The 25,000-nt window shown below is 36.9% G+C and overlaps 2 protein-coding genes across 2 annotated transcripts in view; one reads left to right on the forward strand and one right to left on the reverse strand.

Moving 5' to 3' along the window:
• Window positions 1-1,265: 1,265 nt before the first annotated feature.
• LOC138018815 (ubiquitin carboxyl-terminal hydrolase MINDY-1-like) lies at window positions 1,266-12,624 on the reverse strand. The gene is made up of 8 exons (XM_068865495.1): window positions 11,340-12,624; window positions 9,363-9,469; window positions 8,657-8,850; window positions 8,301-8,443; window positions 5,017-5,210; window positions 3,950-4,078; window positions 2,665-2,830; window positions 1,266-1,716 (listed from the first exon to the last, which is right to left on the reverse strand). Exons 1-8 carry the CDS (start codon window positions 12,165-12,167, stop codon window positions 1,696-1,698), a joined length of 1,782 nt encoding a protein of 593 aa, XP_068721596.1. The 5' UTR covers window positions 12,168-12,624; the 3' UTR covers window positions 1,266-1,695.
• Window positions 12,625-12,702: 78 nt separating this feature from the next.
• The window catches only part of LOC138019025 (uncharacterized), a 141,127-nt gene continuing 128,829 nt past the window's right edge, over window positions 12,703-25,000 (forward strand). Inside the window, 2 exon segments of the mRNA XM_068865690.1 lie at window positions 12,703-13,330; window positions 21,112-21,177. Coding sequence (XP_068721791.1) covers window positions 13,020-13,330; window positions 21,112-21,177 — 377 coding nt within the window. The 5' untranslated portion in view covers window positions 12,703-13,019.

Raw genomic sequence — 25,000 nt, forward strand, 5'->3', positions numbered from 1 at the left:
AGATTATTATTTATAACACTGTTTTTGTTTTTAAGTGCCTTTTATATTGTAATGAAGGCCACAGGTTTATCAATATATAAAACTAAAAAATAAAACAACATTTTGTATAGAGTATGTGCACGGCAGCCAGCCATATTGGAGGACCGAAACAAAAGAATGATATTCCTTGGGGGAATAAATGTTATTTTTATGCAGATATCTTTTAAAATTGTTTTGGTCCTCCAACATGGCCACCGTGCACATACTCTATTATTGGTTAGAACCCTCTTAGAACTCCATTAGGGACTTTTAGCAAAAAATTTAAGACGACGGCTACAGCAACGAAAACGTCAGTCCAAAATATAACTTAGCGATATCGCAAGTATTTCGCTATTAATCCGTCTTGTTCACATTGTACAATACAGGCAAACTATCCTGTAACTGGGTGGGTACAAACGGTTTTAAAGTCAAAACTGAAATGACTTTTTCATTGTTATATGCTCACGTTGTCGTCAAAACCTAAAATGTGGTGATTTCGCGTTAGTGTTTTGTGGAGTACGGCAAAGAAATGCACGGGAATTTTGTGTTGCACGTGCAGCACGAGCATTTTTCCTTTTTCAACCAATAATATTCTTGCTTTGTGACGTTGCTGTAGCCGTACCCGTCGTCTTTGCTAAAACTCCCTAATATTTGACGCTGCAAGGCAACCTCTTTCCCAGGGTCTCTCTTCTGCTGCCTCAAAGACAAAGGAAGCAGAGAAGAGAGATCCTGAGAATGAGGTTGGCTCTAAAGCTAGTCATCTCCATAACTTTCAGAATTTGCAATGATCCTGTCTTGAGAGAGATGGTAATTGGATGCAATGATTGCTCAACATATGTTTTTTTCTATTGTCCGTACTCTCTCATTCATGACTAGGAATGAAAGAAATGTATTAGTCTCAAGTGTGCAAAATGATGTAAGAAGTTTTCTGGGGTAGCGCATAATAGAAATTCATAAAAATAATAATAAAGAGTGCTTTAACAATACATGTTGTAGTGACCTACTGTACAGACCGAATGCAAAAATGGCAACCAATAAATTATTTTTTTCCTTCTGAAAATTAGTCTTTAATACTAGCCTTGTTTTACAGGCAAAGTTCTTTCAATTTTACATGTGTTAACGAGGCTAGTCAGTCTAAAGACAAAAGAATAATTTGTTGGCAGCCATTTTTGCATTCGGTCAATGTGCATTAATTTTTATGGTGGTTGAATATCCCTGATTTTCGCAAAAAAAAAAAAAATTATTTTACTGGTCATTGTTTACTGGTATCATGCTTATACATGTAATTCCTTCAGTTCTCACAAAGGTACCTTGACCTTCTGATTTAGAAATAATTTACATCTATTTTTATAGAATTTGTACACTTCACCAAAAAGGGTACTTTGTTGCTCTCCTTGCAAACAAAGTTGCCTTACCAGAAAAACAATTTGTTCATCTTCTCTACTACTAATTAATTTAAAGTATGGTACTTTTTAATAGTCCTTATAAATTATACAATACTCAACCTGCAGTGTAGTTTTCGATTTGGTTTACATAATTTTGTAACTAACTAGCAATACGAAACTTTAAGTTTAGCAACTCCCAAGGTATCCATTATTGATGACGAACATTGCCTTTAGCTGCTGAGAAAAGCTTGATTGTCCCATTGTAAAGGTACTGACACATTTACATGATCAGTTACAAGATAATGCATTTGTCCTGTAAAAAAAGTTCACTCACTATTAGCACGAACACACTGTACAATAGCCCATTTCTGCGTTGCTGCATGCCTCAGTTTCAAAGCGAGTCCTGGTGCACAACCATTCAAATGGAAATGAGTTGAGAATTGTTATGCAAATCAAACTCATTTCCCTTACAATAGTTGAGCACCAACACTCACTTCGAAACCGAGACTCGGAAACAGCAACTCAGAAATGGCCCGTTAAGATCAAGACAATTTTAGTAGTACTTAAGAGTATTGCAATAGAAGCCATCAGGACCTGTAATTTTTATTTTGAAGTAATTTAGGCCAAACATAAAATGTATATTGCGAATACATGAATGTGCCAAACAAATTTACACTGACTGTAACTGCTCCCGAGTGAGTGGCTTCATACAATGTGCACTGCAGCTCAGTTGATAGAGCATTGCAGAGGTCATGTGTTTGAATCCTGTTGAAACCACTTGAATTTCTCAGTTGTTTTAGAGACAACTGCAGGGTTCTCCTTATCAGGCGGTAACCGGTAAATGTTACTGCTTGTAAGAGTACTTATTACTGCCTGCAAATGCTCAGAAGTCGCTTATCCTTTGCAGAATGTCCAACATTAACCGAATGCTTTACCGGTTTGAAAAGGTCCCTTACCTGTTGTGCTGAAAACTAGGGAGAACCCTGCAACTGCTTAAATAGTCCAGAAAAGTATGAGGATCACTTCTTATCTTTTAGCCCAAACAAGTTGGAAATACTTGCAAGGTCATGCAATATTTTATTGGAAAAGGTACAAACATACATTTTAGACTTAGTTTTGGATGTCCCTACCCTAATGAAATCTGGGAGAGTGACCTGACACTCCCCATGGGTACATGCAAAGGAAGAGGGACTGATGGTGGACAATACAAAAAACACATCAAGAGAAGAGTTGGCAAACAAACAGCAACAAGTTCACTAACATTGTTCTGCGTCCTCTGATGCCGTGCCTGTTGTGACTGTGATGGTGCCGGAGGATTACTGGACCCTGTAGGAGATGGATGAGCTGGTGGCGCTTGCCTTTGTTGTTGCTGCATCTGTTGTTGATGTATTCTCTCTTCTTCCTGTAGCTGCATCGCCAACTGTCGACTAGGGGGTCAGAATTGAGACGGAGAATTTTTTTACTAAGGTGCTAACAAGTACCGTATGAATGAGTGATAAACCTAAACACACCTAAAATTATTATTTTATTTGTACTAAGGGCTGCTGGCTGTAATATTCTGTCTTGCATGCAATTTCAGTTTTTCCAGTTTCTTCAAAAAAAGAAAGTTGGCCTGCTCTAAGGCTTGCATACAGTCATGAATGTGCAGATATTTGACAGGCAGCTGCAATTCATAAGCCAAAAAATAAATAGATAAAAACAAAACAGAGTAAATAACATTAATGAGTACAGCTAGAAAAAAATTTCATTTAACATTTTCTTTCATTCTGTTGCCCTTTTATTTGTAACTCTGTTCCACAGAATTGGCCACAATTTAACGAAAATTACATGTAATTACAAGCATTACATGTACATGTATAAGAAAAGAAATTGTGAAATTTGAATATTATTGAAAGAAATTGTCAAGTGACAGTTCATGTACATGTACTTATAAGAGAAAGACTAACCAAAGTGTAATACATGAACACATACACTGTACATCTAACATGTAACAAGATATAGGCACAGAAAAATATGTACATTACATCTTGGAAAGGAAACACTAGGTTAATCCTATAATGTACTATTCAGGTACAGTTATCTGTAGCTTACTGCAGTTTTCCGAAGAAAAAGATCAAGATTTTGAAATTTGTGAAATTAAAGCAAAAAGATCATTGTCTCTTCTGAAGTGTAAAGTCACTGCAATAATTGATGTAAAGTGTAATTTTACATGAACAAATAAATGCAAATCAGGGGAAGTGCTAAATAATATAGTGACCGAGCTCCTTGGTGGCAGGTAAAATTACATTTTACATCACTGATCAATAATATTGTAGTGACTAACACTTCAGAAGAGACATCCTGTTGCTTTAACTTCACAGGTTTCAAAATCTTGATCTTTTTCTTGGGAAACTGTAGTAAGCCACCTTAAATACACTTACATATGAAGAAAAAACACCATAGGTACATGACTTGTAAAGTAAATGACATAATTATAATGGGAATGATAATGAGAGATCTATCACTAAGCTAAGAGTGTACATGTATATTTCTTGTTGTTTACTTACTCTGTCCATTCTTGATCAGTCTCAGCAGTCTGCTGTGTAAGTGCCTGAATGGGTGCTGTCTCTGATTGAAAATGCTGTTGTTGAGAAGGTGCATCTTGTTCCTGCTGAAGAGTCAATGCCACAAGAAAACTGCAACAACAAAATTTCACTTTTGTTAAAACAATACACTGAAAACCAAATTAGGCCGGAGTAATTTTAATAAATAAATACATTAACCCATTGACCTCTGAGAGTGACATGTAATAGATTTTACTCTGTCCAACGCCAGACGATTTTAGGCCTCAATGGGGGGCGTCCTAGGGCGTTTGAGGTGTGAGTGGGTTAACTAAAAATTATTAAAATTCAATTAATTAATTAAGTTTCACTGTACTTTATTGTGCTGCACAGGATGATGCAAATTCAATCCTCTCTTTCTTCGCAGAACAAATTTATACTAAGTCCTTGTCAACAGAGAACCAACAGTCCACTGCTAGATGACCAATACTGTACAAGAATGTACGGTAACTGTTCTTCAAATACAGTATTATTACGATATTTCCTCAAATTTAAATGTCCAAAAACATTTTTTAACGTTTGACTTATTTTCGACTTTCATTGTTTTTCCAATCATTACCTTAACCTGGTTAAGAAATGTAATATACAATGTAATGCACATTATAGAAACTGGTTTATTATTTTACTGTAATTATTAATATCACCAATGAGGTTACCATAATTAATTTTAATACATGACTTACAAGTGCGTCTTCTAATATACAGTAAGGCATGGTTCAATAACGTTATTCTTGTTCATCAGAAATACACCAAAGATAAACTGGCCTTGTGACATGAAATGATTGAATATACATACATTTATAAGTGCAAGAATAAAAAGGCGACAGTACCCGTAGCAGTGAACTTTAAAAAGCTGGATGCTCTATTGAGTAGTGCAAATTGTGCACAACTGTATATGAAACAATAATTATTCATTTAAATTTTCAAAAAATAGCAAATTAATAGGCTGCAATCAAACTGTATGACAACATGTATCACATTACATTTTACACTGGTAAATTTGAATTTCTTACTCCTGATCCTCTTGTGATAGCTGCTGATTGATTGGCAGATGTACAGCAGGCTCAGGTGAGCTCTGTACTGCAGGAAGAGTCCTGAACTCTGCATCAACAAAAATGCCATCACCTTCGACATTTGCAAGTGATTCCCAGATAACACGATCTTCAGTGAGGAATCCCTGGTCTGTAACAAGCAAGAATAGCTCGTCCTGATAAAAAGCAAAAAGCACCATTTGATTAATAATTTATTAAGTAATACAATGTACTATCCTAAAACATGTACCACTGTATCTGCTTTTCTGCATGTACAACAATTGTGACCTTATTTAGGAAAAGGGGGATTAAGGTGAATAACAAAAAAACGCGTTTTCTATCGTTTTAAACGCAAACGCGTTAAAACACTGTTTAAACGCATTTAAACAACGTTTAAACGCGAAAAAAACGCGTGCGCAAGATTTCATGTCGGAAAAGCTTTACACAAACGACGCGTTTAAACGCATGGCTGCGTGCTATAATATTATTATTGGGTGTCATCTGGGGTTAACTGTGGTTTATTTAAAACAATGCAGCTCGACAAACCATCGAAATCTTGATTGTTTTAGTCGTTGCAAGTACTCGGAAAAGAGAAGAAATGCGAATTAGTCTTACCTAAACTGGCGGCGTTCTCTGAGGAACAAAACGAAACACTTACTTAGCGACTCTAACTGTAAATCATGAGCATAAACAATAGAAATTTATTTCAAATGAAGTGAGGAATGTACAAATGAAATTTCAAGATGGTGTTAAGCACAAGTTTGCTTTGATGTGTACCCTGTGATTAGCGAGGGTCATCAGTAGGTTTCTCTTGTCATGTGCGATCCTGTTTTAGAAATGTACAACAGAACGTTTGATTGTTGAATGCTGTTCATGTTGGTCTTAGTAGAGTCGCAAACACTTATAAATCAATCAAATAAAATTCTGCATTGGGGTTACCGGCTGAGGCATTCTTCACATGCAAAACTTGCTACTACTATTTTTCCTTTATTCATGTTTCATCAAGGCAGTTGACATAGCGGCTGTCTTCCGACTCTGAGCGACGACCCTGGCGACGATCAAGGCCCAAGTAACCGAACGAAGATAAAACAACTCGTACCATCATGACAGGGCTCAACTAAAGCTTCATATAAAGTGTTACGTTCAAGCCATTAGAAAAGAAATTGATCGATGACTCGCTATTTACTGCTCAAAAGAAATAAACTGATCTACATATTTGTCGCGATCAGTCACACAACCTTCCGAAATTTTAGACTTTTTGGTCATTTAGTACTTGTCAAAAGGAGACATCAGTTTGTTTAATAGGCCAGTTTCGTATTCTAACGGTTGGACTGGATCTAGCATGAAATGGAGGCTAATGCGGGCAAATTAATTTGCATTTGAAAAGATTTGCCCGCATTAGCCTCCATTCCATGCTAGATTCAGTCCTACCGTTAGAATACGAAACTGGTCTATTTCCTGTTTGTTTATGATTTGCGATAATGAAAAGGGTTGAATAGACAGATAGTGAATCGTCAAGACACAAGCACGATAACTTGCAACAATATGATAGCCCTTTCAAACCTCTGAAATAACAAAAAAAGCAAAGCTCTGAAAGATATGGATCATACTTCTCTGAACCCATCCAACCTTCCCGTAACATTCGCGGGTGATTTGCAGTTGGCAGAGGAAACCTATTTCATGAGCGAAAGAGAGCAGATATATTCAGCGTCCTCGGCCAAAGGATCAACTTCGATCAATTAATCAAACTGGAAGGTACAGGTCAAGAAGATAGCGAAAAAAGGCTCTTGCTTTAGTTATATCGTTCGCTACTTCTCGCACAGTCCCACAATCATGATATTATTATTTCGACAACTTAAAGAATCCGTAACAAATCAATTAAGACTATCCGATGGAAAGCCTGTTCGTGAACACCAAGGAAGTTCCGAAAACATCAATTCGCTGATCAGAAAAACCGGTAAATACTTGTGATACTACCAAATGTTCACGAATCTAAAAACGTTCCCAGTTTCACTGAATCGCTCCCTACTTCTCTCGCAACTGGACATTTAGGTTTCTGTTTCCCCACGATAACAATGGAGAGAATTACACAACCCAGAAGTATTTAATTTGGTCAAGTCAATGCGATGTTTACTTTGTCACATTTCGATGAAATGTTTATGTGATTCGCTCATTCTTTGAATTACGCCCTTCTAAAGGTGACAGCCTGTTTTCTGTAATTTCTATTTTCTCGAGGCATTATCAATAATGGTACAAACAATCCAATTTTTTCGTCGCTATGGGGTGAAAACCTGATTTTTCAGTCGTTGCGGGTCGTTCAATGGTTTGCGTTTCTTTGAGCAATATCGTTGGCTCTTGTCTGCAGAATCCGTAGGCTCAAATGCGACTGCTTGCTCCATTCTTAGGAAGACTCGAAAACCGAATCTTCTTTCCTGCTTGTGCTAATTGTCTGGTTGCCGTTGTTGATAGCACGAGATTCGTGCACTGCAAGTGGGCTAAAGTCGGTGTGCATGAGGCGCTCACAGAAAAAAGAATAGTAAATAATTAAAGACGGAATGTGATTCTTACTGCAAGACAATTTTTACCCACCTGCTATGTAAAAAGGAAAGGCAAAAGGTAAGTTTGCTGATGAATTGATCATTTTGACACAGTGGTTTGGAAGACATGCACCCTAATCTTCGCATTTCATATAATAGAACAGGTAATTTATTCATTCAAATACAACTAAATTAGCGTACTTTTCAGCATACGAAATGAAGTAATTGAAGCGCAACAGAGCCATTTGTTTAAACGCATTAAAAATCTGTTTAAACGCATACAAAATGCGTTTCCACGCGTTTCGACGAACGCGATTAAACGCGTTAAAACGTTGTTTTCGAAATTCACCTTAATCCCCCTTTTCCCAATTAGGGTCACAATTATCATGCTAACAGTGTACTGTACATGCACAAGTACTTGCACAAATGTAAATTCAATGTTATCAGGAGTAATAACATGACTTTGTATGTCCATTGACAACTGCATTGGTGCAAAAGGAAGATGATTACATGTATTTGGAGGATATAAAAATAGTTACGGTATGATAAAATGAATCATTAAAAGTTTCCTGAAAATAGGAACGACTCCATTCAAACATTCTTTGACTACTCTTTAGTAATAAAATGAATGGCCTCCTCAAAGGATGACCAAAAAACAGAAGCATGGTGCTGTGGGGCCAGGCCTTCTATAATATCCAGTATTCTCTGTACAGAAATCTGCTTACATACCTTGCGCTTGAGGAAGGTGCTGAAATGATTGTTCCTAAAAAACACACCAAGTTGGTCATCTTGTAAACGTGAATTTAGTTCACACAAGCCATGATATGTTAGTTGACTGGCTGTCTCCTCAAGAAAAGCTTCACCAATAAAACCTAAACAATAGTACAGGGTATAACATCATTTATAGCTCAGACTTACATGTATAACATCACCCTAACCCACTGATTCCTCGGGGTTCCCCATTGACGATTAAAATCGTTTGGCGTTAGACAGAGTAAAATACTAAGTATGGCCGGGTTTAGGTGTCAAAGGCTAAACTCTAGTTTAAAATCTTCCAAGAAAAAAGTAAATTTCAGTGTCCTTACCTTCAGACACAAGTTGGCTTTCCGCACCTTGCTGTTTGCTTGCAATAATTTTCTCTACCAACTGATTATAACTCAGCTCACCCACAGCAGACAAAGTATCAGTATTCTGAGGGTCGACAAGCCAACCATGGTACAACCCAATAGACAGAAGGTCAAAAACTACACATTCAGGAGTAAACTCAAACTCTGTGATGCTGCAAAAAAAATATGAATTACTTAACAATAATTTATTATTTGCTGAAATCGAGGTGAATATCGGTGAATAAAAATTGAGACGAAGTCAAGGTTTTTATTCAATGATATTCACCAAGTCTGAGGTGAATAACTTATTGCTTTCAGTATTACGTAGGGGATTATTTGAAAATATGCATTTTTTTAAAAGACAATATTAATTTCTTTGTCACCTCACAAGCCATTTTGGAAAAATTGCTTAGGTGATCCTCGCGTAATAATCACCTCAAATGCAACCAATCAGCGCAGGGAATTTTCAATAAAAACCTAATAAATATGTAATAATACTAAATGTACAGTCATGTAGTTCATTCTGTGATACAGTAATACAATGCTACAGAAGAACTAGGAAATGGTACCAAGTAACTATTTTTACCAACAATTTTAGACACGCTTTAAATATCAACTTTATACAAAAAGGCTATCTTACCTGTTTTAATCAAATGAATTTAATACAACAAAAATGCTTCCTTACCTTGTAAATTTAACATTAACATCAAGTCCAGTTTGAAGTTTGTTCATGATTGCAATGGCATCATGCATGTTTTGCTCATAATTAAGTTGGGCTCCCTCTGACAAGCGCTACGAAAAGAAGAATGTTCAGAGTAATAACATTCAAGTATCATTGCCTCAAGCTTGTGTAAGTTTGACAAAAAAATGAAGCGTTTTTGGTAAGCAGCTTAAAATCTGCCAATTTTTTAAAGGCAAACAAACAAATCATTGGTGATCTGCCAGTAATAATAATTACATAATAATGTATAAATTTTGAAATATGTTTTATTGTTTGACACAGTTTTCATTTTTTTCTTATTTTAAAATTCAAACCGTAAAATTTCTCTACACATAGTTGCCACCTTTGAATCTTTTTACGGCACATTTTAATATATTTTGGAAGAAACTCTTCATATTTCTTTTACTTACATGTAATACTCTTTAAAAGGGGACTGTCATGCTAACTTTGCTGTTTGTAGGTCAAAACTTGGTAACAATCTAAATTACTGTAGTACTTTACTGTACTGTACAACAATCCAGACAACCCACTGACAAGATGAGAAATATATTGATGGCAAAAGAAGGCTATGCGTATTTAATTTTTGGTGAGTTTCTGAAGATATCGTCTCCAAACTTGAAAAAACCGGCGAGGTTTTTCAAGTTTCAATCCATTTCCATCCTCTCCATCCTTGGCTACAAACAACAAAGAACAGCTTCAGTGCACTTCAATGGTTATTGGCAACAAAACTACACTGCACAGCATTACTTTCTGATCTTCATTGATGGAAAGAGATCTTTTAGTGTTTTGAAGTTTGACTAAAATAATGTGACACTACATGTACCCCTTTAAACACCTTGACTGAGGTCCAACATGGCTTGTAAACAACACTAATAAACCATGTTTTGCCATGCAGCAGTTGCTATCATAACAAAACAATGTGGTTTATCATGGTAAAGTGAAAAAAGACATTGGACCACAAAGCTGTGTTTACCATTGTTAAAATGCCCAGGTGTAACCTCATCATTGAGGGGACTGATTTGTGTCATTATTGTGATAATTATTCTCACATAAGAATTTTGCTTTGATAAATTTAGGATGTTAAATCACCTTCTAGCAGCTCAGATTAAAGTGATGGGCATGAGTAGACTATTAATTTGCAAACAATTACTTGTAGGTCACATACTCATCTCTTAACACAACCTCAAAACAACTGTAATAGTGTGAATTGGTGAATAAAAATTTAATTAATCAAGAACCACCAGGCCCCAGTTGTTCAAAGGGTGGATAGCGCTATCCACTGGATAAATCACTATCAATAATAATAATAAAATAATAATAATAATAATAACATTTATTTATACAGCGCAAATTCAACTATGCAGTTTTCAACTCGCCTTACAATAAAAGAACAATATATCACCATTACATAAAAATAATATAACAATGTAGTATAGTCAAAATTACACAAATTAATAATTATTTAGCCCATGAATTGCAATACTATATCAGAAAAAGCTTTTATAAAAAGATGAATCTTCAAATTACATTTAAAAACTTTAAAATCAGAAGTGCGTCTAAGAAGATTATTCCACAGATTTGGTACGGTGGCTACAAAGGCTCGATCGCCAAGAGTAGAGAGAGTCCTGAAATTTGGATTTGACAGCAAATATTTGTTCTTTGATCTGAGGCTGTACATGTAGAAAGAATTAGGCTTAAAGTTGGCTTAAAGTTTACAAGAGATGATAAAATAATTAGGAGCTGTACACCTGTACCATGGATTGCTTTATGAGTTATAATAATCTTATAATCTATTCTAAACATTACAGGTAGCCAGTTGAGTTATCCACTGGATAACTCAATTGGTTTTTCTTGTGTTTATCTGCCGGATAGCGATTTATCCGGTGGATAGTGTTATCCACCTTTTGAACAACCGAGGCTAGACAATTAAGTTAATCATACTTTAGGTGACTCTTCCAGAATACAATCTCCGATGTATTCCATAAGTTGCCCTGAAGTAACAATTTCCTGAAGAGAAGGAATGTTGATTCTTCTCTGCAGAAGCAAAACATTAACAATAGCAAGAAGAGGGCATGGTCCATTTTCATTCTGTGTGATGATTGGTGTATTAATTCCCTTCCATTTTATCCATTTTATGTGATAAATTGACTCTAGAGCCTGCTCTTCTTTTTGAGTGGTCAATTGAGCAGCTCTGTCTGTGGGCTCATTCTCATTACTGGTTTCCACCTGAGGATCTTCATTCCTTTGCAAGGCTGTCAAAGTTGATCCTACTTGATTTGCTTCCCCAACATCGCTAGCTTCTTGACAGGAGCGATCACTTGAATCTTCAGTTAAATTTGTGTTCAGGACTTTGTTTGTTACTAAAGGCTCAGTTGTGTTTCCATCTCTTTCCAAAGATTCAATGTGAGTTTGTGGGTTGCTCTCTCCAGTGGCTGAACCATTAGCCTTCCCTTCACTGTTTGTTTTATCTGGACTGTCCATTTCCTTATGACAACATTTTTCATCACTTCTTTCACCATTAGCATCAGTCTTGAAATCAGCAGCTTCAGTCTGAAAATTGGGTCCAGCTGATATTGAAATAGTCATTTCATCACTGGCTTTGCTGTCAGTCGCTTGAAAATCACTATCGCCTTCCGAGCAGTCACAGATTTGCCCAGGACTTTGTGTTTCAGTCATGTCCAACATTGTGACTGTGGTGGAGATGCCAACAGCAGTGTCGTTTAAATTTTCATCGGCGTTTGATACCGAATTCGTTGTTGCTTCTTCCATTTTGAACACTCCTTTAGTGAATCAATACAAACTAAGTAACGCGAAATATTGGAGAATATGGCAACGTTCAGACCACATCTGCTAGCTATCAACCTATTTCAAGACCGGTGTGTACCACAGATCCGCAGAAAATGACTTTCTCACTTGGGAACACTTTGCACCCAGACAGTCATTTGCAAAAGCTTCCTTGTTAGAGAGTACAACGACAAGAGCCCTGTGACGAATTTACTGAGTAACTGAGGTCAATTCAACAAACCGGTACCATTTTTTAGTCCCAAACCGCAGGTGAAAGTTGAGAAAATAACCGCGTGAAAAATTCTAATATGACCATCCAACGATGCCTTAAAAATTCACGTGAATTGAGAAAAATATAAATAATTCACAGCCTAATCTTTAGCATAGGTCATCTCCAAAATTAAACCCGCCATGAAAATTCGGGGATACATCCACAAGACCTTGCGGTTTTTGGCAGGGAACACGTCAAGTAATACAACATGGAAAGCCTCATGTCATATTGGCTTTCAGCTGATTATTTACATTTCAAAGGAATATTTACGAGGTTAATATGTGGAAAGTTAGAAAGTAAAAATCGTGGTCTGGGACACCGTAAACAAATATTTAAACGTTGTCTGCGAGAGAATTTCTTTGCGGAGTGAAGAACCCAATGCAAGTATCAATCGGGAGAGATCAATACGGTCACGACGTCGACGGACTCGCACATGTATGAAGTCTGAGAAGTGCGCACAACCCTTTTGGTTAGCAACGAAAGAATTCAAGTGCTAAATTATTTTTATGTGATCTGCAGCATCTTTGTGAGTTCGATCTGAAGAACTGCTATTTGCGTTGTCTAAAATGTCGTGGCCGCACGTTTGTGTTTTGCGTTTCCAAGCAGTGACAGTTTGTTGTCTGTTTTTTCCGCTCTTGAGAGTTGTTACAGCCTTTCCCGGTTATGGTTCTAATGTATTCCTTGGATATGATTATTGGAACGCACGGTATTTCTTAAATTACCCCTCTGATTGGGACGGATTCTGGAATCTTAACAACGACGGCAGAACGCAGTACAGGCGGGCAAATTCTGAGAGAGCGAATTATGAATGTAGCGGCGGGTGTTCCTGTTCTGACATCGATAAAAAGGTCACTTGTTCTGGAGCCACATCGTCACTGTGAGTGATTAAACTGAATTGTAAATATTGCTATTTTGACAAGATTTAATTTTTTTTCTGGGTCAAACGTTCTGGAAGTGTATAATTGATTAAAAATGTATAATTTATACCATTTGATGGCGCGACTGCAGTTTATAGGCATAACTTAAGCTTGAGTTTTATAGCCACCTTAGATTTTTTAGCTGCACGTGTCTTACCTAATATTACTATTGACGGTGATAAGTTATTGTCTGGTCGTTTCAATGGCCTTGTTTCCCCTATGCGGAATCTTTTGAAGAACGAGACTTAATACAATAGAGCATATTCTTATTCAATGAGATGCAAATAAGTGGCGGGGTATTCTGAAATTTAGCCATGGCCTTATTTATACAGTACAAGAGGGCATCAAAGGCATCCCAAACATGTGAATTTTTCCATATGATAAATAGGCTAATCTGTAATAGTTGTGACCCAGACGTCTGAGACCGTGAGATATTAGGGAACTTAAGCAGGCTCATTTTTGAGAGGTGGACGGCAGTGTTGCATCCAGAGCGCGTCATTGCGTCCTGGGATGCAATATTTTGCATTTGGACGTCCTACAATGCTAAGAAGGGGTCTTTGTGGACGCACAAATTTCATGCTTGAAATATATGCAAATTCGTAAATTGAACGTGCAACCCCAGGCGGAAATCTTATTAAGATCTTGTAAGAATCTTGTAAGATGGGCATTAAGATGAAAATCTTAATAAGATCTTGTTTAAGATCTTAATACATTTGCTTAACAAATTTTGACAAAAAAATTTAAGATGTTTTCGATCTTGTAAGATCTTAAAAGAATCTTACCAGATCTTAACAAGATCTTAGGACTACCTTACATGATCTTACTGAAAAAGATCTTACAAGATCTTAATAAAAATCTTACAAGATCTTAGTAAAAATCTTACAAGATCTAGCAAACATCTTACATAAGATCTTAGTAAAAATCTTACAAGATCTTAGCAAAGATCCTACAAGATGTAGTAAGAATCTTACAAGATCTTAGTAAAAATCTTACAAGATCTTGCAAACATCTTACATAAGATCTTAGTAAAAATCTTACAAGATCTTAGCAAAGATCTTACAAGATCTAGTAAGAATCTTAAATAAGATCTTAAAAAAGATCTTAAAAAGATTTAAGTAAAGATCTTGGTGAAGATCTTATAAGACCTTAGTACACATCCTAGAAGATCTCATAACGTCTTGTCAAGAGCCCATTACCCGGAGCCTCCATCTTCCACATTAACCCTCTGAGTCAACCCTGTCCCGTATCTTTCTATTTTTAGAAGCACCTCGCAGGGGGGCTTTACTGGGTGTTTTCACAATAGCTGATCATAACAGACCTATGGTCAGCCAAGGGGAGGGGACAGGGAAAGAATTCGGGAAGAAAACGACTGGGAAGACTGGGGAGAGAGGGAGCCAAAAAGGCTTAGCTTGCATTGCAGGCCTTGCACACTGGTCATTCACTGACAGGCAAATTTCATCCTCCACAGGATACTGACAACTGAAACAGCTGACATGCTTTTTGAAATGAAATCCTACATGCTAGAGTTATTTTTCAAATAAGGCATCCTGATGAAGGGCACTTGTTTTCTTATGGAAGGCATGACTTCATAAGCTTAAGTACACTATGCACTGCTCGGGAATACAGGTTGTGTTTTTGCTTCAAACCTTGAAGTTTTTGGCTGAAATTGATGAGCCACCATACAGCAGTGAGCTGCATTCTTCCTGATCAAAACTAGTAGAAGAATCAGAGGTTAACATAATAATAATTATTGTCTTGGGCATAAGGAACGCAGTGGACAAAAGCCATGTAAAAGACTTCAAAATGAATGACAAAAGACAACAAAACTAATGTAAGCAATTCCAGTTGAAATGAAAAAGGATTTGTCCAACTATAAATGTTGAAGATCCTCACAAGCACAAATATGAAATAGAAACTGGAAATTTTCGTTTTCCAAAGGCGGAAAGCTCTAAAAGGCATTTCTGATTCTTCGAATAAAAACACGATCGTTCAACGGCTAATATTATAAGACACCAACAGTCTACTGAACGTTTTAAAATGGAATTTCATACAAGTGTTTTGTGAAAAGCTTTTTTAGTAAAAATCATTTCAGTTATCTCCATTTCTGATTGTGCAATAAACTGTTTTGACAAACCACTTGGTTGTGTATACTAGTTTTTGTAGATCTTGGTCTTTTGACTGACTGTGTGATACTAAAATAATTTAATATTCTGGCAAAGTCTTTGTTTGAGAACAAAGATCACAACTTACAACAAACTTCCCTTGCATCAGGAGCCCGGCCAAAAACCAGGCTAGCCTGGCAAAGGTTGGCCAGGCCAGGCTTACTGGGAAAATGCGGCCTGGTAAAGCCCGGCAAGCATGGCCACAGCCAAGCTTTCTCAGCAACCTTGGCCACCAAAGCTTGGCCTTCCCGGCCTTGTTACTTCCAAGGCCGAGCTTTCCCGGCAACCCTGGCCAAAAAGGCCTGGCCTTCCAGGCTTTAAGATTCAAGCCAGGCTTGACCAGGCTTTTTTGAATTTCCAGGCCAAAAATGTTTAAGTCTTCAAGATTACAGACATTGACTGCAATTTCATAGTGACCAGTGACCTTAACCAAACTCTGTGGGCTCAATTAAAGTGTCTTTGAAGTAACAATCTTTAATAAAATGGCCTTGATGATGTCTTGCAAAATACGATGATGTTTTGGTTTAATCTTTAATGTAGCGATGTAAACATTATATTATATCTCACACTTGAACATGAACATTATATTGACTGTTCCTAAATTTGACACCTGAGACTAAACATTTGCATGATTATTCTTAGATGTACAGTCTCTGATAAAAGAGCTATGTAAATGATTATTTTAAGTCCTTCTCATTCTATCATGCTAAAGTACATCTGTAGTACTTAAACTTTCATGTTTTAAAGCAATTTAAACTGTCACACTGTTCGGCCAAAAAGCCTTACCTTCCCGGCCTTCCAAAATTTTTAAGCCGGGCTTTTCCGGATTTCCAGGCCTAATTTTTGGGAATTAAACTAGCTAAAGGCAATGTGGACTAGGATTTTATGGGAACCTTTAAGAATTCCACTCAATGATTCAATTTGAGGGTCACTTGAGCGAGTTGAGATTCTTGAGAATTTTGTGCAATAGTACTGAACGTGCCACTGAGACAATAATCAAAGTTAAGTGCAACTTTAGGATTTGATTTCATCTGGTGCCTTGAAAAAATGAGCTTTAACTTCAACCTTCAATACATGTATAACAAGGTTTGGTCTTATTCAAAGCATGCCTGTGTGAATGCGATATTTTTCGAGTTAATTCACTACTCGTAATATATGTACTTTGCTTAAACAATGTCACTCTCTACACGGAGAAATGCAAAAGAAAGCTTTTATTCTGATGTATTGTATAGATTGTGACAAATATCATCAACGGATTACCTTGTTTGATGCTCTCATAATCGGCCTTATTCCAAAAGGAACATGATGCATTACTCTTGAAAATTACACACTCCAAGTCAGTACTTAATCCTTTCAATGAACTCCAGTATCTTTCAAATCTTGCCCATTTGTAATGAATCGGTGGAAAGATTCATCCTCCGCCATCTTGAATAACACGTGAGAGACCGGACTGGAAACTAGTGAGCTCTTTTCGTTTTGGTCAGCTGTCAGTGGTAACCAGTCCAGCTCAACGTCCAGCTCTTACAGATTTTGGGCGGTTTTATTCAAACGTTTAGGTATCTACGATCACACTTTTTGCACGGTGACGATTTTTTGGTTAGGTTTACTCTTTAAATCCTGATCCAGGCAAGGAAATGCTTACAACAACACAAGTAAAAAGGTAAGCGTTAACTTTAAGCGAATAACGCTTGATTTGATGCCTTATTGTCTTGAAAATGAGGAACGGTTTACCTGTATTTAGAATTCACATCTTCGAGTCAATTTGTGAAGCAAGGATAGTCAATTTGGCTTAAATGCTATAGCCCTGCAAAAAAAACTCGTAAACCTGTAATGAAGAATAATGAAGTTTTAGAGCAAATGGTGAAGCAAATGATTTGGAAAACAAGTGCTCATACCACAAGTTATATGTATACGATTGACAAATGATTCCTTCTCGTAGAAATGCTAAATGCTGTCACTTCAACTATTGTAATAAATGCAGAAAATGCCTGACAAAGCTATTATTGACGTTTGTAAGTAAAGGGATCCAAATTTATGAGTTTACTATTACACAATTTAGTTGTAATAGAAATAATCAGTAATTTAGAGGAATTACTACATGCATCATTGAAGTATAATAATACTGTATATGCTGTATTTTTTTAAGTTGCCATGAAAGAGCAGAAAGACACGTCCTGAAAAAAATCTTTGATGGGACAGCAAGGAAAGGTCCTTCACAGCAGACAAAAATGCTTAGCAACCAATTCTGTCTCCTCCACCAGTTATGGTTTGATGTATTTGGGGATCTCTCATTGCAGACTTGTTATAGTTCTGTGGTTTATTTGAAATGTCTATAAGCTTTTGTTGTATTTAAATTTAAAACAAGAACCCAGTCCAAAGGTTTTGACATGAATTCAATTTTTAGGTACTGCTTTGAACTCTGTATTCTATTTTTTGCCTGTGAGCTGTTACTGTTAATAGCTTGACTGTAATGGATTTGTTGTAGTTTCCACCACAGGAGCAGGATATAAATATTATATATTTTTAGTTTTTGCAGTTGCTGAAATGTAATGATCTGTACATAAATTAATTAATACCCATTGAAGCTGAATGTGAAACTGTGCTACTTGTTTGTATGTTGATTAAAGGACCTTATTACTTCAGAAAACTGACCAGTGAATTGACTGATTGTAGTCCAAGACTAGGAAGAATCACAGCTGTTCACTGAATATATGGGACAGGACGGGAATTGTGTGAAAAGTCATTTCATTCCCATACCAGATGCAGCATACATGTACCTAGACAATGTGGAGATTGTATGCATGGAAGTTTACCATTTCATTGATTGCCATATCATTATTATGGGCCAGCATGATATGGGAATTGTAAGGGACGTTACCAAATCCCCATAGCATTCCCATACCATATACCAGTGTGCCTGGATAATGTGGGAATTGGATGGAGTGCTGCCAAGTATGTAGCATTCCCAAAGTGAGGGGTCAGAGATCATGTGGTATTGGTATGGGGCTGAGCCATATCCTTCCTATACTAGATCATATGGGGTATCTATGGAGTACTACAATGTACCAAATATGTAGCAATCCCATAGTTTAACACAATAGAGTTATAACTAAATGAAGACAGACTGCCAATTATGGGTTTGAAACTGATTTTTTTTTTTTAAGAAAAAGTTCAACAAATGTATTGTCAGTGCAATAGTTGTTTGATTTTCAGGTTCAGTACTGTAGTTTCAACAAGTCTGGAAAGTAATATTGTTACACATTTGACAGACGTACAGCAATCTTTGTGCACCCATGTATTAACTTGACTTTTCATGGCAACTTAGCGCTTTAGCTCGATGACAATTTTGGTTATGAATTAATTTTGAGACTTAACAATAGTCATATGGTTATTTCTTTTCTGTTGGAATAAAGTACACAAAAGAATAATATAGGTCCACATCACTTTGTAAGGTAGCATTAAAGGGGAAAATAATTATTTTGAGTAAAGACTAGCAATTACCTCAAGGGAAATGAAAGTGATTACTTTTTGAGAACAGGGGTTCAAGTTATTGGAATTGACTGTAATTTGCAATAATGACACCAGGAAAGCAGCAGTGTTTGATTTGTAAAAATATTGCTAGATTTTTTACGAATTTACCAATAAGAAGCCAGTGCAAGATTTGGATCTTTTTGTAAAAAGTTACATATACAATATTTGCTTCTTTCTGCAGTTTAGTACTGGAGTGCAGATTATGTTAAACAAAATAAAACAAAACAACTCCAAAAATACAATGCTTTGTTGTACCTGAATAAAACCCCTATATTTGTAAGTTTATCATTGGTAATCTTGTAAGATTCTGGAACAAGATCTTGGAAGATGTTAGCCAAGATACTTCAACACCTTACAAGATCTTAGATAAGATCTTGGGTAGAATCTTACAAGATTCTCACAAGATCTTGTCTAAGATTGTACAAGATTCTTACAAGATCCTTGTCTAAGATCTTATAAGATTCTTGCGAGATCTTATCTAAGATCTTACACAATTCTTCCAAGATTCTTACAAGATCTTATAAGATTCTTACAAGATCTTATCTAAGATCTTGACTAAGATTTTATAAGATTCTTGCAAGATTCTTACAAGATCTTTTAAGAATCTTGTTAAGAATCTTACAAGATCTTGTAAGAATCTTGCAAGATCTTGCAAGATCTTGTAAGATCTTAACAAGAATCTTACAAGATCTTGTAAGAATCTTAATTAAGAATCTTGTAAGATCTTAATAAGAAACTTATTAAGAATCTTGGTAAGATCTTAATAAGATTTCCACCTGGGACCATGTGCTCGCTATATCTATATTAACAATGGCGCTATTTTTCACATACTTAACGTTGATTGATCCATGTAGAATTGGTATAACAAAGAGAGAATCATGGTTGGTGTATTTTCACTTTTAGCGTCAGTATAACTTAGAAGTAAAATGTATTAGCGTCATTTTCAAATACTGAAGATAATTATTGTTGTTGATAGTGTTTCATGGAATTTCAACCACCAACATTATTAAGATTCATCATCAAATAATGAGGTGATTAATATCAATATTTATGATAGGACCCCCAAAATTCTGGTATGGATCCCTAAATATTTGGCAAAGGGGTCCAGAGGACCCCTACCCAGTAAAACCTGGATGCAACACTGGTGAACAGCAACCGGAAGTGGCCTGTTTTCCCTTTTAACTTGTCTTCACACAACCACATTTCATTGTCAAGTTTCTTTTCTCCATTAGAGATAATTAGGATAAAAATGTGGGAGATGCAACTTTCCTGACACGAGAATTGGTCTCTTCCGGTTGCTGTCCACGTCTCAAAAATGCGCCTGCTTAAGCTCCCTATTAATATGGCCAAGATATCCAAAGGGTTCATGTGGTTCATATGGGTAGAAAAGTAGCACTTCACATTACCCTCTCACAGTTAAGTCTGTTAATACAAACCATACATGTATCTGTGAGACTGCAACAGAGTAATTCATTATAATGTCACCTTGAAGTTACTTCATATATGAAACTATTTTGTAGGCTTGTCCCTCCCCTCACACTCACTGCTCATCTGAAAAATTGCCACTTTCACTAAAAGTAAAAACACTTAGGTACCTCCACCTTTAAAGCGTGTGTGGGCATGCAGGCACTCTCTATAGAATCACAATCCTCTGATGATACTGTATTTGAAAACCTCTGTTTTCAACTGTCCACACGAATACCGTAAGATAAGCGTCCATTTTCAAAATCCTTTGTTTTCAGTGACCGAAAATGCTGCATTCGTGTGGATGGGAGGCAAAAACAGTGGAAAAAGGCTCTGCTTTCAAAAATACATGTAGCTGAGTGTAATAATTACTGGTGAACAGGGTCTAAAAAACCCATGGTTCTTTAAGTTCTGGTTTTGCGGTCTGGCTTAAGGTGGCCTATTGCATTTCACTTGGCACTTCTGTGCAAACCTAGTCTAAAGAGTTGTTCTGTAAACATGTTGCTGTGGCAACCCTTGTGTTGGGATCACATGAACTCCCTCCAATTGCTTGGTTCCACCATATAATTTTTTTCTCCTCGTAGGACTGTAAGGAACATAATTATACAAACGTTAAATCCAGAAGACTTGAGTGATGTTCTTACCTATATGTAAGTATAATTTAAACATCGAAATTTAAAGTAAAAACAGTAAATTCCCTTTGTGAACAAAATACGGAGCTTTCTCATGCCTGCAGAAAGACCTGTAGTCACAGTACAAAGGGGTATACTAGCTTCACATAAAACTGTTGCAGCTGCTAAAAATGCAAGAGCAAGTGAAAATATATTTTCCACTCATGGAAGATTGTTTTCCAAAATGCATTGGGCCTGGTGTAAATTATTTTGCTGAAATCCTGAAACATTATTTTATATTTACATTGTAAAGTGCTACTTACAAAAAAAATCAATTTTTATTTTTCTTCGGATTTCAAAACTATGTTAACTAAACAGTAACTGATCCAAGATTTAAGCCTTGATTTCAAAAAGACACCTGTCTATTTTAACTGGAATTTTGTTTAATGGAACTCCATTAGTAACTTTAAAATCTCGAGAGAGCTGGATCAAGGACAAAATGATGTCAAGGACTCAATAGTTTAAGAATGCAATGCATCTGTACATGCCTGAATCAATATGCAGCATGGGAGTTTTGGGCTTTCAGACTTACAAACTCATGTTTTGTGTATATAATAAGCTGCGTTTACAGTGTACACGCTGAAATTTTAAGCTAGTGAGTAAATGACCTCACTTTTCCCTAGATCCAACCCTCTGACGTCCAATCGGTCAGTTTGGAACGTGAGTAATGGTGGACCATGCAATCCAAAACCTCACTCAAAGTAAATCACCTTTGGATAAAAATCAAAGCTTACACTTTTGCCAGTCAAGTGTTAAGCAATCACACTTCCAAAATCTAAAGAAAAAAAAGAAGTGATTTTTTGATCATAGTAGCATTTTAAGGCCAATATATTATGAGGGTCCTTTTGAAAATGGTTACACCTGGGGCCAGTTGTTCAAACGACGGATAGCGCTATATCAATATCTGCCGAAATTAAATCACTATCCAGTGGATAAGTCAATTAGCGAAACCAATAGCGCTATCCAATGGATAGTGATTTATCTGGTGGATAGCGCTATCCATCTTTTGAACAACCGGGACCTGGCGGTTGTTTATTTCCCATATGCCATTCCAGGGATTGGCATTAGGCCATGTGCCATGTGCATATGGTGTATAAATTTAGAAAATGTTGCATTATAAATTTAAACTACTAGCTGGGCCCAGCATGCACCCCAGTAACGTAAGAGGTGATCAATAAGCACTTCAATCTGTGTATTAATTTTGTGTTACGACCAGGAGAAACATGAAATATCGACCTGTGTCTTTGTTTCTTTGATTGGCATTTGTTTATTTTCATCTCCACACCCGGAGAGTGTAAAGTGCAGGTTGCAGGTTAGGGTTGCAGGGCATTGTTTTACTATCACTGAAACAACCCAAACCTTTACAAAAATGCTAATTTTGGTCTCCCATCCAGATACTAACCCTGCCGAACTCCTAGGAATTAAGTTCAGGAAACTTCAGTATAACAAAGCTGTCAGATTCTCAGAGGGCACGCTTAAACTTGTGGTGAAAAGAAGTTGTGAGGGAACTTGAAAATTATCAACACGTGAGCCCAGAAGCCAATGTTTCTCGCTTCTCTTTTATTTGTTATTCTTCAGAGACTGGAATGCTGTAGTTCAATACCACACAATACAGTGCCTTCTTATTTTCTGTAACACTTACAACAGGCAACCCAGTGAAAGCTTCACTGAAGCATCTCTTAATTTTGTGCAAAAAAAGGGAAAAAACTATTTTGAGCCACCTTAAGCGACAATAAACATGCATCTGGTTTACATGCAAAAATTGCGATGAAAAATAACGAATAAGCAATGATTTCATTGAAACATCGACCATTTGATGGGAAAAAATTTGTAATGAAAACAATGCGTAATTGTACCGGCAGTTTTCGTGCAAACATAATTATATAACAAAATGCATGCGTGTTTCTTTATCACACCTTAACTTGATCCTCGATCAGTCATGGGTCTGATTTTCTTCAATTTTTTGGAAATTAGAGATAGGCTCCCACAATGTCAACTCTGGATGAGTACCTGAAATTAGTTGGCTATCGCATAAGCAATGCAGATGGCTGCATTTATGTGAAGTCGGTAAAAGAAGCTAATGGTCAAATCACTTTTCTGTTTTTGGGCGTGTACGTTGATGACATCATTCCAGTCTGAAACAACTCTGCACTGCTTAAAGAAGAGAAAGCTGCATTATGTGTCACTTGACCAAGGTGAGATTCACTATCTGCTTGGTACATGTATAACCATCAAGCGAGACAGAGAGCACAGAACATTGACTGTAACTCAGCCTAACTATGTAGTGGTCTAAAGTCCTCAAGAAATTTGGAATGGAAAACTGTAGACCCGTCTCTGCTCCACTTGAGCCCGGAAGGAAGTTTTACAGTTATCACCAGATGACAAGACTTTACCAACAAATGATTGGATGTCTAACCTATATTTCGACAGCCACAAGACCAGGTATTGCTGCTGCAGTTGGAGTTCTCTCTCAGTATAATTATGCCAAGATCGAGTAAGGATCACTGGATGGGCGTCAAGGAAGTTCTGAGATATTTCAAAGGAATGTTGAAGCATGGTCTCCAATTTTCTCCAGGCAAAGAACGTGAACCAGAATTAGTAGGCTACAGTGATGCAAATTGGGCAGGAGATGTTGACACTCGTAGATCAATGTCAGGCTACGTATTTCAGATCGCTAACAATACAATCAGTTGGTCAAGCCGGAAGCAGGCAACAGTTGGCAAGTCCTCCACTGAAGCAGAATATGTAGCCCTGAGTTCAGCTGCTCAGAAGCTATGTGGTTACTTCGTTTATTGAAAGATCTTGGTGCAGGGGCACCTAATGTCAATTTTCGGAAAATATCTGTTCGGAAGACGATTTGAGATCTAGAATTTTCGGAACACTTGTAGTAAAATTTCTTGCTTGCCTGCCTGTCCTAGGATTTTCGAACATCTAAAACATGGTACAATTGCCCGTTTTTACCGGATTATTAATTATTACCCTGAAAAGGTCACCTAGAATTTTCGGGAGCCTTTTTACTGGCTGAAATTTTCGAAAAGGTAAGTTTTGATCCCTATAATTTTCGGATCACTAGACTTTAGCTAGGGAATCCAAACAGATGAAAAATTTTTTGGGAATAAAAATATGCCTATATCTGGCGTTTAAATACGAAAATACGTTTAACAATGCTGTGTTTAAGTGGTTTTGAACAATATTCTTGTTGGGTGCCCCTGTTGGTGAGCAGACAGATGCCCCAACCACCATCTATGAAGACAACCAAGGCTCCATTGAATTGGCTAGGAATGCAAGATACCACAGCAGAACCAAACACATTGACATTTGGGTCAAGAGAGCAGCGAAACTATCAACCAGTATGTGACTGTACTTAGAAAATTGAGTGAAACTTGTGAGTTTGGAACACTAAGGAACTCTCTTATCAAAGATCAAATTGTGCTTGGTGTAAGTAATTGCAAGACAAGGCAAAGATTGCTCAGAGGGCTTGAAATTGCAACTCCCTGGTTGGCAATGAGACCAAAAATTGAGTGCTGGCGACTAGATTTTCAGAACTGGTTGCCAGCTGGCGAATCATGTTTTGCTTTCAGTCGCGATAAAGGTAAGTTGCATCACCATCACTAAACTAAAGACAAAGCTGAAAACAACAATGGCTGTAGAGATCTTTCTCGTGCTGTTTTTTAGTTTTTTGTGCTATTTAACAATTGTGACTTTCCTTGCACGCAAAGTTGGCGACGAAAATTTATGACCTGGCGACCAACTTTTTCCCATTAGTCGCCAGCTGGTACCTGAGCAAAAAGTTAGTTTCAAG

Source organism: Montipora capricornis, chromosome 10 (assembly GCF_036669925.1).
Source record: "Montipora capricornis isolate CH-2021 chromosome 10, ASM3666992v2, whole genome shotgun sequence".
NCBI classification, from domain to species: Eukaryota; Metazoa; Cnidaria; class Anthozoa; order Scleractinia; family Acroporidae; genus Montipora; species Montipora capricornis.